General features: G+C 33.0%; 2 protein-coding genes across 2 annotated transcripts; one reads left to right on the forward strand and one right to left on the reverse strand.

The window, feature by feature from the left end:
* Positions 1–6,793: 6,793 nt before the first annotated feature.
* LOC130808824 (uncharacterized) lies at positions 6,794–11,794 on the forward strand. The gene is made up of 4 exons (XM_057674337.1): positions 6,794–7,486; positions 10,725–10,814; positions 11,365–11,432; positions 11,530–11,794. Exons 1-4 carry the CDS (start codon positions 6,851–6,853, stop codon positions 11,663–11,665), a joined length of 930 nt encoding a protein of 309 aa, XP_057530320.1. The 5' UTR covers positions 6,794–6,850; the 3' UTR covers positions 11,666–11,794.
* Positions 11,696–17,343, reverse strand: LOC130808823 (sugar transporter ERD6-like 6). Its single transcript, XM_057674336.1, has 18 exons — positions 16,774–17,343; positions 16,611–16,673; positions 16,195–16,284; positions 15,968–16,027; positions 15,831–15,896; positions 15,687–15,752; positions 15,505–15,580; positions 14,458–14,522; positions 14,270–14,362; positions 14,079–14,159; positions 13,901–13,985; positions 13,656–13,702; positions 13,489–13,551; positions 13,347–13,406; positions 12,877–12,942; positions 12,625–12,684; positions 12,334–12,448; positions 11,696–12,128 (listed from the first exon to the last, which is right to left on the reverse strand). Exons 1-18 carry the CDS (start codon positions 17,020–17,022, stop codon positions 12,016–12,018), a joined length of 1,518 nt encoding a protein of 505 aa, XP_057530319.1. The 5' UTR covers positions 17,023–17,343; the 3' UTR covers positions 11,696–12,015.
* Between the last annotated feature and the right edge of the window lie 1,343 nt (positions 17,344–18,686).

Here is an 18,686-nt window from a genome sequence, read left to right on the forward strand (position 1 = left end):
TGGAATCATCTAAGCTTTCACCTAGTTTGAAAGTCATATTATTATTGAAGTCCCAAAATGATTGATTTTGGGCGATATTTTCCAAGTATCTATCTTAATTATCAAACTTTCACCTAGTTTGAAAGTGAAATCCTTGCGAGTGTCACCTAGCTTGGTAACTCGGACTCTTATTAAGCCCCAAAACGAGTGATTTTGGGCGTTATTTGTCAATGTATTCATAGCGAGTATCACCTAGCTTGATAACTCGATCACTTATTAAGCGGACCTATGTCCGATCAGTATATTCATCAATGTTTTCGAAGGATTCACCTAGTATGATTCCTTATCTTAAGTCCCGGGTGATTGACGGCTGGGCAATGCGGACCTATGTCCGATCCAAATATTCCTTAAATGTGGACTTATGTCTGATCCGAATATTCACCAATGCTTTCGAAGGATTCATCTAGTATGATTCCTTATCTAAGTCCCAGGTGATTGACTGCCAGGCCATATCGTCATATAAAGCTCAAATGTCGAATCATCATATCAGGCAAATGCCGAATCATCATATCAGGCTCTAAAGTCGAATCATCAAAAGTGACCTAAAGGCCAAATATTTATAATTCATGGGGCTTCCACCATCATGGGCCCATCGAGGCAAGAATTCGAAGTTTATCTTATTCGGACCTTATTGCATGGTTTCTTCCGAATATTTATTGGATCTGCATCACAGGTATGATTTTTTCCGCATAAAGACTGATACCCTCGCCACATTAAATTCCCTCATCTCTCGCTCTTTATGCGTGGGGCTAATGTTATGGGGTCAATAATAACACATTTAGTCAAACCCTAACTACCCCGTTTGTCCACTACTATGACTACTCTTAGTCACTTCCTAAAATAACTCCCCATTATTTCCACATCTACAAACATTATGTTCATGATCATCCCATGATCAAGTAACCACATTTAGAGTCCTTATAAGAAATTGCTATAAATATGTCATGAAACTACATAAAATGGCAGACAATTCTACTCTTCTACATTAAATTTATTTTACCAAAAATACTTCCTTCAATCATTTAATTAGAAAGAAAGTTTATATATTCCTACCATTACTCCACAAAAATGACACTGCCCTCCTACTTACAATCTATATTCTTGATTAAATATTCCTTCAATTGATCTGAACTCATCCTACAATCCGTTAATCTTGTATTCATTCATTATCATATATTCATTACTTTCTGTCTCCCGATCTGACTTGAGCGTCGGAGGGGTTTTCCGGGAAATCACCCCCCGGACAAGGCTAACGTTGTATTGCAGGATTTGAGGTCTCATCAGCGGAAGGATAATTAACACTTTCAGCATATTGATAGTTGTACCCGATTATACCTATCTCCAGGTATTTTAAGTGTCGTTTGCACTTCCTCGTTTCATGACCGAAACAGGTTTATTTATCAAGATTTGAAAGATAAATAAGATGGTCAGGGGCGAATTTAGAGTTTAGACTTCTTAGGGTCACTAATATATAACATAAATTTTACGGAAATTTTACCAGAGTTTTGTTTGTAAAATGAACAAATAATTTTTTGTTCATTCCGCCAAAAAGCCATGTACAAGTACAATAATTCCAAAGTAAGAAAAAAGAAATATAAAAGCATTCAATATACTTATGATTCAATGAACTTGTTAACCCAAATATACATCCTATCGGCGGATCAGAGATCTAAAACACCATTAGCACCACATGTAAAGTTTGATGAACATTGTAGAAAGTTCATATTCTTCTAAAAAGTTGAGCAAAAATAAATTAAGAAACAAAATATAAAAGTTACAACAATTAATTGTTCTCGTGACCCAGTGGAAAATATACAAAATTTATTAAGTATTAGAATCAAAAAAAAAAATAGTTGCATTAATTAGTTAAATTCATAACAAAAATACAACAAATTAGTAGCATAAATCAGTCAAGTTCATAACAAAAATGGAGGAAATCACTAAAAAATACTAGTAAAAATAAGGGCAAAATTATAAATACGATATACCATAAAAGGAAATACTCGCTATATTACGATTTTTTTGACACTATTCATCGTTTGAAATTATAAATACGATATACCATAGTCAATTGGGATCTTGTTTGAATCGTCTAATCGCATACTATGATAATATTAACTTTTTATTAATTTTAGATGTGTATAGTTCAATATATACATGATCAAAATAACACTTTAGATTGCGTAGAAAGTCAAACGTAACAAGTATAGTGGAACAGAGCAAGAAACAAGCAAAAAAGATGTACAAGATCAATTCAAATTATCGAGGAATAAAACTCATGAATCATACTATGAGGTTATAGAAAACAGTGATAAAATATGTACGTACCAACACACCAGAAAACCAATTCAAATGTATGCCAGGGAGATCTACAATACATTTGATGAGACGTTTGACTGAGTATTACAGGTTAGAAGAAGAGATTTTCACATGGTTATCATCAATTTAGAAAATATACATGACAAGTTATTAAGAGAAGTATTATTGTAAGAAGTGAAAAAAAAAGGTATTATGAAGAAATCATACAATATACTAAAAAAAGATTGAAAATTTTCAAGTGTCACAACTAAAAATAGTTCTTTCAAATGGAACTCATATATTGGCTAAAGAAAATGATATGTCATTTAATCTTGACCAATATTTCTACCATTAAAGTATCTTTAACTAGCATTTATTTATAGTTAAACTGAGTAAGTTAGAAAATATAATATACTACATAATGTATTGTTGATAATTTCCAAAATTATAGAGTTATTTAATACGTATAACTGTCAAAATAGAGTATTTCTAGTGCATATATGTCTGAATTTATTTTTATGATATCAAGTGTTTATATATGTTGAAAAGTGAATACAAATGGTAGAACACAGGAAGGGATATAATAAAAGATTTTCGAATCTTAATTCGTCTTCACAAAGGTTCAACCTAAGACCCATTTTTATTTTGTTGGTTTTAGATAGGATGACTTGAGCATTCCAAAGAGATGTGTTTAGGTGCTTGTCATTTGCTAAAGACATTGTTATAGTAGATGATTTATAATAATTGCAGTCGCAAGGTTTAAAATTAAACATTAGAAAGTAGAAGTACATGAATTGAGTGCTATTTTAGCACAAATGATGTATATTGAGGCACTATGAAATCGAACCATAAAAACAGCAAGCCAAGTTTATATTTCAAATATATATTAGACTTTTAAGAAAGATAATAATATTCTTCTGCCATTGTGTTCCCTCTTCATCAATCCACCTAATGAATTTGTAATCACTGGGTAATCTTTCCTCATGGAACAGGGGACATGCTGTAACATTCGGGAAAATTAATATTTTAAGACGAGTAAGTTTAAGAGAATTATTAGTGCGAGAATGATCCTAAATACACATGACATAAAATATTCTTAATTTAACTTCTTCCCTTCTAAATTCTATTAAAGTCGTCTCATCGTAAAACAGTCTTATATAAGACATGCTGTAAGGGTATAATAAACGATTTACGAAATAAGTAAAATTTCGTAGTTGGTAGTGTGAATAAGGATTGCATTTAGGAATTTATTTTTCAATACTTTATTTAAATTTAGGTATCAAGTTGAATTTAAGATGAGTATATGGATTCAATTAGTAATTGAGTTGTTTTTAGTGTTGATTAGAATTGGTTATTTGGGTTATTTGATTTCTAGTATAAAACTTGGTATTGTGGATTTTGAAATTTCAGTTTCGAAACTGAACTTTCTGTTTTGGCTATTTTGGGGATGGTTCTGATTGTTTTTGGATTCTTATGTCTTCATGAGATTTGTAGAGCTTCGAGTCGCGATCACGTGGGCACTTGAATCGCTCCAAAATGAGTTTATATGAGAGAGTTATGTTCAAAATAGTGAAATACTAGCAGGCTGTCTTGAAAATCCATAATGAACCTTCTGTTTTGGCTATTTTGGGATCGTTCTAATTGTTTCTGGGTTTTAGTGTCCTAATAAGAATAGTAGAGCTCTGAGTAATGGTCGCGTAGCCACTTAAATCGTCTCATTTGGTTTCCGTATGAGTGAGTTATGCCTGTTTAGAGGTGTCCTAAAACAATGTTAGTTTGTAATAAGTTTCATGTTAGTTTGTAGTATCGAACGCTTTGTTGTGATGTTATGTTTGTTATGCTTCGGGAGGCGACGTCATCGAGGAACCTTTCTAGTTGATAGTTGCAAATCGAACCTGACTCTTTGAAGCGTCGTCATTGGTGAGTAGTAGCAGTCCCTTAAAGGGTCTCATCAGACTACATTCTTGAAAATAAACTTTTTACTAAAGCTCTTTTGAATTGGAAATTGTTGAGACAAATGTTGTTGTGAATGTTTATGCTGATATTATGATATGGTCAATGGATCGGGCTTGCGAGCTGGTCATTGATGGAGTTGAGGAACATTGTTCCCTGCTCCCTGTTTTTAAAGCGAATTGTCATTGAGATATTGACTAGCTTCACCCGAGAGCGACATAGCCTTAGAGCTAAGGGGCACCTCTCAAACTAGACTCCCTGTGCGCACATAGATCTAGGGAACTGATGTTGCTTTTAAACCTATGATTTGAATTACTGTGTTTGTTGTTTTGGATTGTTACTTCTCATTCAGTTTAATCTAATTCCCTATTGTTTCCATCTTTTAGTTGATTACAGATCGGAACCGATCGGGAACGATGGGTTAGCGGTGATTGAACAACATTCCAAGGTTGTATTTTGAGCTGAGCACATAGGAATTTGTAGTTTTGTATTAGGTTTTTGGATAAATGTGTATTAGATTTGGTTGTGTTGGTTATTTTGGACTTGTAGAGAATTGTATGATTATCTTGTGTATTAGTTAGATATTGGTTTTTGGGATTTAGCTGAGTTAGTCACGTTGAAGAGCTTGTGACCCCTTTGCTCGAGTTTTGGAAGTGTAATTTCAGTTTCTTGGGACACGAACACAGTGATGAACCTGTTTACCCAGTCAACGGTAAGTCGGGTTGTTACACATGCAACAAATCTATAACCTAGATCAAGATCGGTCCGGTCCCAAGCAATTTCAACTTAATTTCCAACCACAATGGCATTTCTCTTTATCGATATTAATATTTGACATCTAGACACAAATATCATTAAACTTAATTATTTAATTAATTTAACTTTCACAAATAATAAAAAACAAGTAAATAGAAAAAAATAATAATTTAAATAACAGCCCCTCTTGTATGAGACCGTCGATCGTGAGACGAGTTCATATAAAAAGTCTATTATGCTAATATGTTTTATTATTGGACTATTTAGCTCAAATATAAAACACGTCTCACGGGTATACCGTCTCATATAAGAATTTGTGTTCAAATAAATAAGACTTTGATATATTACCTTAACTAGAGAGACGAAGTTGCTAAGAAAAATAATTTTGAAAGTTATCTTTAACGGAATGAAAATTATCATACCAGCTAATAGTAATACGGTTTCATACACCAATGACCCACTTTAAAATAAGTATTTTTATAATTCAATATAATTAACTCATAACATAAATTTCCCCTTCGCTACCTTAGACTTGCATTCCGACTCATGGGGCCCGAGGGACAGGGACCTTAGCACCAAACTTCTAACTACACCACCTGAACTTCACCAATATTTTATCAACTATTACTACTTGTATTCCTTTTAGAATCATTGTCTTAAATAATACCCTTTTTAATTTAAAGTAATTGTCCTATTTAATTTTTTGACGCTATTTGTATTTTGTTTATAATTTAAATGTCAAAATATACTCAAATAAAGTTTTATTTAATTCGTCTCAATGTAAATTTTATTAATATTAATTTTCTATTATTTTTAATGATGCACATTTAAAAATATTTAAGATTGAATAAATGCTTTAAATAAAGTATAAAAACCAAATAAATTAATCCATGTGAATTGAAAAAGAAACAAGGAGTTCAAGGAGAAGTTAGGGGTTGCACCTTTTTTCGAAAAGATGCGGGAGAACAGGTTGAGATGGTTTGGGCATGCGTAGAGAAACACATATGACGCCCCAGTTTGAAGGATCGAATGCATCATAGTAGAGGGCAAGAGAAGTCGATGAAGACCTAAGAGAACGTGGGAGGAACAAATTGGAAGTGACATGCATGAACTTCACCTCTCTAAGGACCTGACCAGGTATAAGGGCATAGTTGGCGGCGCCTTATCCACGTCTTAGATTACTAAATCCGTCTCTTTTACCCATCGTTTGTTATTATTCATTGCCTTTAATTATCACTCTTTATCTCCTTCTTTACTTTTATCTTTATTTTTATTTATTTGTAAGTTGCAGATTTCTCTCTCTTTGAAGACCCTTTTTGAGCTGAGAGACTCTTTGACCGCACACTCCTCTATGGGTATGAGCTACCGTCTTTCTTCCTTCCCCAGACCTTGACCATAATTTTCTATAAGCGAAATACACAGAATATAATGATGATGAATTGAAAAAAAGTTCTTTTAACTCAATTTATTTGAATATGCAATGTATGATTCAAATATATTAAAATTTCAATAGAGGTGAATAACTCAAAAATCAATCACACCTCAACCATTTTAAATCCATTTTTGCAGTGCATGAGATTAATAACAAGCAACTTAGTAAAATAATTATCGTACTTAAAATTATAATAACATTTGATCACAATCTAGACAAGATAACTACCACTCACCAAACCCATCTTCCTATTCCTAAATTTAATAACTACCAACAATATATTACTCTTTTAAACCGTCCACACACTTTCATTTTTCTCATTTCTTATAGTATACTTGGCTTTTTACTCCTTTTGTTTTCTCTACAAACAAAATGGTTAACTTGGTGGCAGCCCAAAGACCCCTCCTCCATGGCCTTATGAAATTGGCCGGAATACGGCCTACAACCGTAGATATCGAACCCGAGGGAACCACAATGTCATTCTGGGTTCCCTCGGAAACACTCGTAAAACCCAACAAAAAGCCCAACAAGCCCAAACCTGTGGTGGTTCTAATCCACGGGTTTGCAGCTGAGGGAATAGTGACATGGCAGTTCCAAGTGGGTGCCCTTACAAAGAAATACTCTGTTTATGTTCCGGACTTACTTTTCTTTGGTGGGTCCGCTACAGGTGCTTCCGACAGGTCTCCAACATTCCAGGCGGAGTGTCTGGCGGCTGCATTGTTTAAGCTGGGTGTTACTAGGTGTACGCTTGTTGGGTTTAGTTATGGTGGTATGGTTGCGTTTAAGCTGGCGGAAATGTGGCCTGACCTTGTTGAGGCATTGGTGGTCTCGGGTTCGATTCTTGCTATGACGGAGTCGATTAGCGAGGCGGAGTTGAATAGAATGGGGTTTAGATCATCGTCGGAATTGTTGTTGCCGACGTCGGTTAATGGGTTGAAGACTTTGCTTAAGATTGCTACTCATAAGAACTTGTGGTTTCCTCATCGCTTGCACAAGGACTATCTTGAGGTATCATTTTTTTTTTACTCTCAACCCTTTAGTTTTACTTTTAAATTTTTAGCTATTATTTTGAAAGACTAATTATCGGTGAGATAAATTGAAAATAAATAAGTTATAAGCTAATAATTATATTAATTAGACAATTCAATCATTATGTTGCATTGTATACTCACAACAGTAGGTAATACTTAGAAAAATGGTTTTTACCTTATTGAAATTAGTTTTTTATTTTTATGATTGATTGACATGAATCCATTGAAATTTGAATTGATTAGAACTACTCTGATATTTCATTTTTCCTAAATTAGATGAGACGAGTAGAGATGAGTAGAGTAGAGGGAACTGAGCTGGTTGTCTTGGTTGTCTAGGACGTTACTTAAATATAGTAAAATATTATTTCTAGTTGCAAGAAAGTTAGGTAGTTTTTAATAGTTACTAATCATATGGTAGATTTGGTTTTGAACCCATCTAGTGCGTGCATCCTCACAATTCTTATTTAGTTTTTTTTTTTTAAAAAACGTAGCTCTATCTTAGTGTAACCCTAGAATTTAGATTTGTTAATTGAAGAAACATATGTATTGAATTGTTTGGCCTTTTAATTTTAAATGTAATTTTAATATTTAAATTAAAGGCATTACTTAAATTTTTTTCTGGATCTACACCTGAAGACGAGGAGTTTAAAGAGTAAGTTAGTAGATAAACATAGTATGCTATCAATACTCACTTGACACAATTAGCACGTTGTAAAGTTTTATGACTTCTCCCAAAATCGTTACATCTTGGTTCATTTCTCTTTCATAATGATTTTTAATATTACTTAAATATGTAATTTTCGTTTAGAGTAGGGATGTGAGTTGTTTGGGATGGCTATTAGGTGGATCATGTGATCAGCAAGAGCTAGAAACATGCTTTAAAGGTTATTATAACTTGTAACAGATTTACAAATGAGTATAGATATGTAACAAATGGGTTTTGCACTTCATATACGTACTTTGGATAATTTTAGTTGATATACAGAGTATATACATCAAAAATACTACCTAATTGGGCATTAGCTTATATCAAGATAAAGAGTGATTATTAATTATGAACAACATATAAATTATAGATATAATGTGCTTTTAATTCATCTATTGAAAATTTTAAATTTTAAAGTGATATGTCGTGATAGTTATTGGTCCAAAGTTCTGTTAATCCAGCTTCAAATTTGATTTTGATATTCAGTTTTGAATTTAGTTTTAAAAATTCAATGAATTTGAGTTTAAGTCCAAAGTAATTATAAATCTTGGACCGATGTTTTAATAAAATTTCGCTTTACTAAGAACGTGTTGCTTTGACAAATTATAGTGCCTAATGTGCACATAACTTGAAAAGATTGTTGATACTTAACTTAAGATATACATCAAAAGTGAAATTGGACCTGCTTCGAATCTAACCCATAATTACTCTATAAGCAAGAACAAACATCCTAATTAAATACACATAAAGGATAGAAAATACAGAACTTAATTTTTAGTTGTTGAACAAGACAAAAGAATACAGGTTGATGAAATATATGAACAATAATATGAAGAAAAAGGATGATGAGTAGGTGGATAAGATTAAAATAAAGAATATTATATATATATATATATATATATATATATATATATATATATATATATATATATATATATATATATATATATATATATATATATATATATATATATATATATATATATATATATATATATATATATATAAAGTTAAAAGATACCAGTAAAATTAAATATATATATGTGAAATTAAAGAAACTGAAGAAATAGATTTGTATTTTGAAGGAAAAATAAGCAACTCTCATTATGAAAGTAACGTATAACAATTTTTGACTAATGAGAGACATCACATATTCGTGTTATAAGCATTAATTGCTTCTCAATCGAAAAAGGTTTCGTTTGATGCAAGAAGAAATCATCATATATATAATTGAAAAGAGGAAAAAATGAGCTTCAATTATTCAAGTTACTTATGTAATTTAGATGTTGATTTGGTTATTAAATTGTAATTAATAGTAATTGTTTGCTTCCTTTAATTTGCCACCTTTATTATTAATGTTATTGTTTTGTTTTTATGTAGTAGTTCAACTAACTATACCTAATGCCTTAATGGTTCAACAAAACTTAAATTCAAGTTATTGGAGCACACTAACTTGTTACATGTTCATCTTTATATACTCTTTTCCATTCTAATAAAAATGACCACATTTCTCTGTTATTTTTTGCTGTTACTTTCTGTAAAAAGATTATGGATATAAATTATTTATTATCTTTTTTCATCCAAATCCTACTTACAAGCGAGATATTAGATATGATGATGATGATTTGTATTCTAATAATTAAATGTGACATTTGATTGGTTTGATACTAATTTTAAGAAAAATAGAGGTCAACCTATCATAGCATGTGGGAGGAGTAAGGAAAAAAGTGATAATTTAATTATATTTTTGTAATTAGTTAAATCCTATGATGAAATAAATTAAGGAAAAAGTTACTGAATTGAAAAATGTGACATTTAATGTGAGTATGCTAAAAGAAGAAATGTCAACTTTAATTAGAATAAGGTGATTATATATTCTTGCATAGACTTCCACACACAAGTTATAATATGATAGTTGAATTCATATAAGTTACAATTTTAATTGTTGTTACAATTATCCTTTTTATTAGCTTTTAAGTTTTTTTAAGATACTAATTTTATATTAAAATTTATTCCTATTCTCATTTTTATGACCCAATTTTTTATTATTTGGATGACTTATTTTCACATTACATTGTACCCATTTTATTTTTACTTAAGTGATTTTTCTTATTTCTAAAGTTATTAAATTATCTTTTACTATTCTAAGAGTACTATTAACTTATTAAAACTATTCTGTACAATTATTTATCTGTCCCATTAGAATTATAATATTTACTCTTAAAAACTTTCAAAGTAAAAGAGAAAAGTGTACCTACAAAAAATGGGACATTGGGAAGTTTTATGATGAAATAAAGGGTGTGTTGTAAAATGGGGTATGCATTAATAGATTGAATCTACTCATTCCATAAATGTTTTATTTTCTGCAACACGAGATATAGAATTTATTGTTCAATCGTACATTCAACTGTAAAACTAATGGTTGGTATAAAATATAATCTGAAATATGTTTATATGCATGGGAAGATTATTTTAGAATTGACTGAATAGCTGAAATAAAAATTGACAGGTTATGTTTACCAACAGAAAGGAGAGAAGTGAACTCCTTGAGGCTTTGGTCATTGCCAAACAGAACCCTGACATCCCTATCTTTACACAGGTAATTATTATATTTAAGAAAATTCGATATGTAGGAACTAATTTTAGGGAAACGCGAGTGGTAATATTTTTTTAAAGTTTTTTCTATATGTTAGTAATAAGGTTTTAACTTTTAAGTTTAAAAGAGCAGTAGCATAATATGTGGAAATTCTACATTTTGACAATTGTGCTACGGCTCTTTTAAACTTAAAATCTTATTACTACTATGTGGAAAAAAAATTAAAAAATGCTACACTCACTTTTTTATGAAATTGGTTACTACCATATAGAATTTCTTCAATTTAATGAACGTTGCTATTCAAGTATCTTGTTATTGATTTGCAAATTGCTGAGAAAATGCCCACATATATCCCACGTTAGTAATTTGGTCGGATATTGACTAATATATAAATTTGGTGAGCTACGCTTCTTGCTACCGTATAATTTTGGGAAGAATATCATGTTTATTTGTAAAACTCTTCTCTTATGTCGTGATTCAACCAGTAGTTGGTTCCTCAAAAATCTGGTTTCCATGGTGTATAATTGAAGTTGGAGGTTATTGTCTTGTACAGAGAATTCATCTTCTATGGGGAGAAAATGATCAAATTTTCAGGATGGAGATGGCCCAGCAAATGAAAGAGTATGTTCCATTCCTCTTACTTATTTGAGTTGCAATCCATTATCAACAAAAAGGGAAGTGATAGTGGAATAATGAGCATTTTCTGATAAAATTGCAGGAAACTGGGTGAAAAAGCTACATACGAAGGCATAAAGAAAGCTGGTCATCTCGTTCATCTCGAGAGGCCCTGTGTGTACAACAGATGCCTTAAGAGCTTCTTGGCTTCTGTGTACACTGATCACGATAAAAAATAAGCTACGTATTTCCTTATCATCAACCTGCTGTTTGTAGAACTAGCCGTTTCTAGATAACTAAGAGTGGATTTCGATTTCGTATTTGCATTGTTTTTGAATTCGAATCAATAACCGTCAAAAAAAGAAAAACGTTTTATCGAAATATATATTTATTTATGATGTGTATTATTTGTACAACGATTAAGAAAATAATCCAATCGAAATGTTTTTCAGAATCAATATTGTAAATACTGTTCCCCCTTCCGTACTCATTTTGTACAACAAATAATTTTCCTTGTTAAAAAATGGTGTAGTATAACTATGCTGCACAAGATGTAAAAACCACACGGATGTATGCACGCAACGTTATCTTATCTGAAGTATGCTTGAATTTCTTCGAGCGTCTTCCCTTTCGTCTCTGGAAGCCATGCTGTTACAAATATCACAGTAAAAGCAGCAAAGAATGTGTAAATTGCAAAGGTTCCTGCAATGAATCACAGAACCGGAATGAGTTGTAAGATAAAATATGTTTTTCATGATGAACGAAATGAATGAACAAACTTCAGAAACGCAAATCATGTTCGTTTCAGCAACTAATACAAGTTACAGCGAGTTTTAGTTAGTGTAATCAGTTTTTTGATCGGTAACACAGTAAGTAGACATAGCATGACGAAGGTGAAAAAAATGACCTCCACTACTCCAGCCAAGCAGCAAGTTTGCAGTCATTGTGATGCCCCAGGACGTCAGGAAATTTGCCATTGTCGCTACACTCCCAGCAAGTCCTTTTATACTGACCGGAAGAATCTGATCGAAACAAAAAAGAAAAACATTTCAGTTGATTATTACTCGAGTTTCATAACACTCCGTTACTAGGCTGTTTATGCAATTATAAAAAGCTTCAGAGCCTCTAACAGTTAGATCAGAAAGGTAAAATCAGTTTGTAGTACTCCAATGACATGATCAAACATAAATTCATTTACCTCAGCCATAATAAGCCAAGGAATAGGTCCCATGCCCAATGAAAAGGAAACCACCATTGCCTGACAGCAACAGAAAAGAAATAAATCAACAATGCGAGTGTTGATCCCAACATTTGGGGTCGGCTATATGAGCCAAAACAAATCAACGTATGTTAAAGTAGATGTGTATCAAGTTCGCGTTTCATTGTTCTTTCATTCCTGTTCCCCTTTTGTGTGGGGAGACCGGAGTTGAGATTAGAGCCAGCAACATACCACGAGGCCTACGACGGAGAGTATGCTCAAGGTGCTGTGCAAAACTGAGTCTTTTGCTACCATACCCTGTCAACACGGTAAGACAACAGCAATCAAATTATTGACATAATTTATAGAACTTAATCTATTGCCAAACAATGAATTAAACATAGTCATGTCCTTTTTCGCTGTCTAAAGAAAGTGGAATCTCTCCTGATATCTGGGCTATTTAGTTACTAGACTGTGCAAGTTGAAGACTTAAAGACTCGAATGATATCCCAAAATATATGGGAGATGATCCTGGTCACTTATAGATGGATTTCGTATCGAGAAGAGAAGAAAACGATGCACTAAAGTAGATAGAAAAGTAAAATGGTACAAATCTTTCTTCCCCTCAAGGCAACACGCTGCAGTTGCAATGCAGCGCATTGGCACCTTACATGTGAAAGGCTGTGTACACGACATGAAGGCAGCAAAAATGAATAACCAACCTCTAGATAAAATGCAACTGCTACAAGGAGGAGGCTAGCAGTCATTCCAGCTGAGGATACCTGAAAATAATTAAAGACTCTTTTAATCTAAGATCATGTTTCAAAAGGAAATGCACCCATATCAATTATTTTCAGATCATACTATAAGAAGAATCCTTCGGCCGGCCCTATCCATCAGCCAGGTTGCAACTCCAGTAGCTAAGACCTGTTCAAATGTTCAGACATAGAAGGGCCAAGTTTACAACATTAAGTAACTGATCATCATTAAAAAAAAAAAAAGAAACGGATTTTAGATTTAGATTTAGTTACCTGAATGCTTCCAAGACCAAATGTGGCAACAGCACCCTCAGAGATTCCTGTCCAGTTTGTGGAAAATTGAACAATAAGATATTATAATACAACCCCATTTACCAAAATTGTTCTTTGATTAGTATTAAATTAATAGAGCGTAGATTGGGTAATTCTCAGCTTCAACATGTTGACAAAGAGTAGCCTGTTAACTAAAACAAATTGACAGGATTTCGAGTTCAGATGCAGTCCAAAATGTATCTAACCTGCCCTCTCAAATATGGTGCGGGAATAGAACAAAATGCCATTAATGCCGCTGAGTTGCTGAAGTAAAAGTAATCCAATGCCTAGCTGAAATGATGATATATAAGAGAAAAGATTTCAAACAAATTTGGCGATAAATAGTCGAAAAAGAAAATCATAGCTGCAAACAAAATGTTCTACCATTAATGGGAACCAGTATCTTCTCCTCTTGAGAAGTGCAATGCTAATTGTTGTTCTTTTGCTGGATGATGCCACAGATTTCTGCAGCACAACACATTTAGTAATAAGAATTAATAGCAGAAAAAAAAGAGAAAAAAAGGAAAATTATCAAATTGGCAAAAAAGAAAATCTTATAAAAGTTCAGCGAGTACTTTGATTTCGTTCATTTCAATTGAAATATCCGTATCGAATCCTCTTAGAACTTGCAAAGATGCTTCACATTCTTCCATCATCCCCATTTTTGCCTGTGAACGGCAAGGAAACAAAACTTATGATGTGGTATACCAGATCAAAGATAGAGTTGATATATAGTTATAAAAGTCATGTCAGTGGCTTTTACCAGCCAGCGAGGAGATTCTGGTACAAAAAATAGTCCGGGTATCAATGCAGAACAAGGCAAGATTCCTGCATAACAATTTACAATTTGGTCACTAAATTAACAAATAAATAGTTACCGCTCATCAGAAGGGAAGTAATGCAAGAGGGAACCAACTGCCTAGATTAATGAGATGCAAGAATATCATCATTCCAATGAAGGGTCTACATTACTAAGAGATTGAGATTATTGAACACTAAGAACTCGTCGTGTTCAAAAAACGTATATTTGAAGTGTTATAAAGGATAGCTGCAATTGAGGCAAGGGTTAAGTCTCCTTTTATTGGTTCAGCTCTAAGTTTTTTAATGAATGAAAACCTGACTTTTATTTCATTTCTCCTCCTTTTTACTAGGGATTAGTGTCACATGATTTGCTAATCGCCTCATAAATTATGAATCGTAAAAAGCAAACTTTGATCGATTTTGGCTGTTTTTGAGTCATTTTGAGCAAATAACGAATTCAAAAAGTCGAACTAGATAGCGAATTATGTTTCACTGCTACAGATGCACACAACATCTCATTGTGGTTGTAAGTGCCTATTACCAAGATACAGGTCCTGAATCCTCTAAACACTTCAATTATGTCAAACTGCTGATATGGATTTGTCATTATATCACCATACATCGGCCATAGCCACATCAAATCTCAAAGACTTGCATAATAAACTATGATTCTCAATCACAGATAACAATGTTATCTCCATCCTAAAAGTCATAGATAGAAACCCCGGGTAATAGATGAATAAGCCATTCAAAAATAAGTTCTTTACACCGTTACAAGAGGTAAAGTATGAATCCCTCCTGTGCTTTCCGGCTGTGACAAATTGACAACAATCCGAAGCTGATTTACTTAACAGATAAATTTGTAGCCTAAATGAACATCTCAATTCTCCTAAATATTTCAATTTTCAAGTATTAACCTCATATGTTAAATATATATTCCAGACAGGGTTTTTCTTCAATTATCTCGATTCTTGAGTAATTAACACGAGCATAAACAAAAGTGGCATACCTATAATTGCAAGTACTCTCCAATCAACAAAGATTCCCAACAGGTAAACGAGCATTATACCGATGGTAACAGCAAGCTGACAAACCACCACATTGTTACACTAGTTAGTCTTACGCGATAAAGCTAAAATGATGAGATCACAAATGATTGGCTACGATCCTAATACAACAAGAAAAAATCACCTGGTTTACTGATCCAAGCATTCCCCTCATGTTTTGAGGTGCTATTTCAGCTATATAAACAGGTACCTAATTACACTCAAACTATCAAAGATCTACCTGATCAATACAGACAGAAATGAAACTCTAATGAATGATAAGCTTTACCGTGTATGAAATAATGCCAACACCAAATCCTTCCAACAATCGGCCCATGTAAAGAAATGAAATATCCTATATAAGAAGCTCATGAGCAACTGGGAAGATGAACAAACACCATTATACTCATTCAATAGCTTACTTACTCTCGAAACTGAGACGACTAGCCATCCTATAATGTTAGGGATTGAAGCAATCATCAGTGACTGCAATCAAAACCCATAAACCAAAATTTTAGAAAAACTTGTAATAACCCAACAATTTTCCTCATGATCTGAAACATTTCTATATCATGTAGGAGTGTAAGCCCATTCAAAGGAGATGTTGACAAATAATAAGCAACCAACAAAATTGTGGGGAAAATGTAGATTACCCCTTTGCGTCCCATGTATTCAGAAAGTTGACCACTTGCAATTGCCCCCACCATAGCTCCCACATTAGCCAATGATCCAAACAGTGAGAACTGTCAACTCCATCAAATTGACCAAGAAAATTAAATCAATACAGATTGAAAAATCAGATAGTTCTTCACATCAATTCAACACATCCTAAGAACAGTTATGCATAGAATCAACTCAACCAAAATCATAAACAGGTAATTGTAGCCCAGTAATACCTTATGTATTCTATCAATCTTATAGCAGAATTTACCGTAAAGTTCAATGATATGCACTTAATTACATGAATTGCATAACGAAACCTTGATTAGTTTGTCGAATTTCATAATGGTAGCTCAAAATGTATAAAACATTGTATTAAAAAAGTACATTTCAAATAAAACATTCACACCTCAGAGACTTTAAGGTCAAGATCCTTTATGATGGCTGATTGTGTTGGTGATGAATACCCACACTGCAACCGTTAATACAAACATATCTCAGAATTCCATTATAATAAACACCCAAAAAAGTAAAAACTTGAAAAAAAAAAGAAAAAAGAAGATAGAAATTACGGTGAACCCGAATTGAATTGGACCAAGGGCGACAACAAAAACACAAAAAACAATAGAAATGGCGGATTCTTTCATATTAGCAATGGAACCAAATAGGCTAGATTGTCTAGACGGCATCATACCCCCACTACCAAAACTACTAATCGGATCCTTCCCGGCAGAATTCGGGTTCATCCGATACCAACTACCCGTATGGAGAAACGGTTTTTTGAGCTCCGCCCTGGCGTCCTCCGCATCTCCGCCGTTCATATTGTGATTAATTTTATTTGATTAAACAAAACAATTGAGAAAGGAGAAGAAATTCGGGTGGTTTTTACTTATTATTAGATCTGTTCCCTGGTATTGTTGGCGCCAATGTCTGTTGTTCTTTTTTTTATTTTGATTGGAAGAGAAAATGGAGGACGTGTTAGTCTTACGATTGTTTTTTTGTTTGATATTAAAATAAATTGATTGAAATTTCTACTCCTAATTTGTTTTAAGCTGATGTGTTTTTGTGTTAGATCCAACCTGTATTAAATCTTGTTTATTATTTGTTTATTCTACTCTGTTTTTTATTGTAGGAGATCTTGGATGGGCATAGATGATTGAAGCCTTGTTATGGAAATGAGTTTTCTATTCAAGTGTTCATCAAATGAATGGGATTTTGTGTTTATAAAACGAATTATGTTAATTAATCTTTAAAAATGTTAAGATCTAATTTGGTTGAGAAGAATTGATTGGGTCAATCTTTGGTTTAGGTCAGTTGAAACTTCTAAATATGTTCAAGTTAAGGACAATATATTTTACCCTTGCTTTAACATTTGTTTAATTCATATTTATCGTGTAGGTAGAATAAGATATGTATGATAGAGTCACGACTAGCATCTACTCACATCTGAGGGACTGAGGGTAATTGAGTCTTGTCAAGTAGAAATGGGTTTGGGTTAGAGATCAACCGTAACTCCTTTTTCATTTGTTGTCCAAATTTATTCGTGAAAGTGTTCCTTGGTGTATGCTATTAAAAGACAATATTGTGCTTGCTAGTGAAGAAGTCAATGCGATGCTAGATAATTTGAAGGTTGCTCTATAAGAAAAAGGGTTGCAAATACATTGCTTTAACACAAGATATTTACGATGCCATTTTAGTGAATTCGGAGCAAGTGGGGGAACCTCAACTGATAGTTAGAGAACATGTTGTTGCATAAATGACCAAGTTTGAATATTCTTATGATCAACTTTAGAGTAATGAAGAGATTGATGAAGATATGATGCATCAAGTTCAAGTTGAATGACTTAAATGAAGTGCAACCACTACGGTGATGTCTTGGTGAAGACATTATTACTTCATCCTTTGTCCTTATAAAGTAACACCAAACTTTTCTTGAGTAGTCATCAACAATAGTGAGCAAGTAGATACACCCACCCAAAAAGGTCTTCCTAGTTGGAACCCAAAGGTCCAAATGTATCATTTATGTATGGACAACGACTTTGAAGCTAACTCTCTTATGCTTGCCAAATACGTAACGCTCACAAAATTGTAGATTTCCCAGCCTCCTCCCACCAAATATTCCCTGCTTGCTTTGCTTATTCATTCCATCTTCACCCATGTGACCTAGTCTCAAGGGCTAAAGTCTAACTAGTATCGTAACCCGACATTATTCTAGAGGAGAGGTTTTTCGAGCTGGTAATCATGGAACCTTGTAGAATATGTAAACCTTCCAACCATGCTTCTTTTCGTTTTCACAAGAAACCCTTGTTAAACTTCATCACTTGACCTTCAAGACCACTCTACATCCGTTTATATCAAGAGTACCTAAGGTGATAAGATTCTTCTTAAAACCCAAAATATGCCTAATATCCATCATTGTTTTGAGCATCCCATTATACATTTTGCTGAGGACACTAGCTTCTAATCCTAATCAGCAATCACCTTA

Source organism: Amaranthus tricolor, chromosome 3 (assembly GCF_026212465.1).
Source record: "Amaranthus tricolor cultivar Red isolate AtriRed21 chromosome 3, ASM2621246v1, whole genome shotgun sequence".
In the NCBI taxonomy this organism is placed as follows: domain Eukaryota; kingdom Viridiplantae; phylum Streptophyta; class Magnoliopsida; order Caryophyllales; family Amaranthaceae; genus Amaranthus; species Amaranthus tricolor.

What these genes read in the sequence shown, in the direction of transcription:
- LOC130808823 (XM_057674336.1), bottom strand. Translation starts at nt 17,022, where the DNA reads ATGAACGGCGGAGATGCGGAGGACGCCAGGGCGGAGCTCAAAAAACCG. An exon ending in TGCTTGGATCAGTAAACCAG is followed by an intron (nt 15,581 to 15,686) that starts GTGATTTTTTCT and finishes GTGGTTTGTCAG; the next exon opens with CTTGCTGTTACCATCGGTAT. An exon ending in CAGTTGCATTTTATCTAGAG is followed by an intron (nt 12,943 to 13,346) that starts GTTGGTTATTCA and finishes CCGTGTTGACAG; the next exon opens with GGTATGGTAGCAAAAGACTC.
- LOC130808824 (XM_057674337.1), top strand. Translation starts at nt 6,851, where the DNA reads ATGGTTAACTTGGTGGCAGCCCAAAGACCCCTCCTCCATGGCCTTATG. An exon ending in TGCACAAGGACTATCTTGAG is followed by an intron (nt 7,487 to 10,724) that starts GTATCATTTTTT and finishes AAAAATTGACAG; the next exon opens with GTTATGTTTACCAACAGAAA. An exon ending in ATGGCCCAGCAAATGAAAGA is followed by an intron (nt 11,433 to 11,529) that starts GTATGTTCCATT and finishes ATAAAATTGCAG; the next exon opens with GAAACTGGGTGAAAAAGCTA.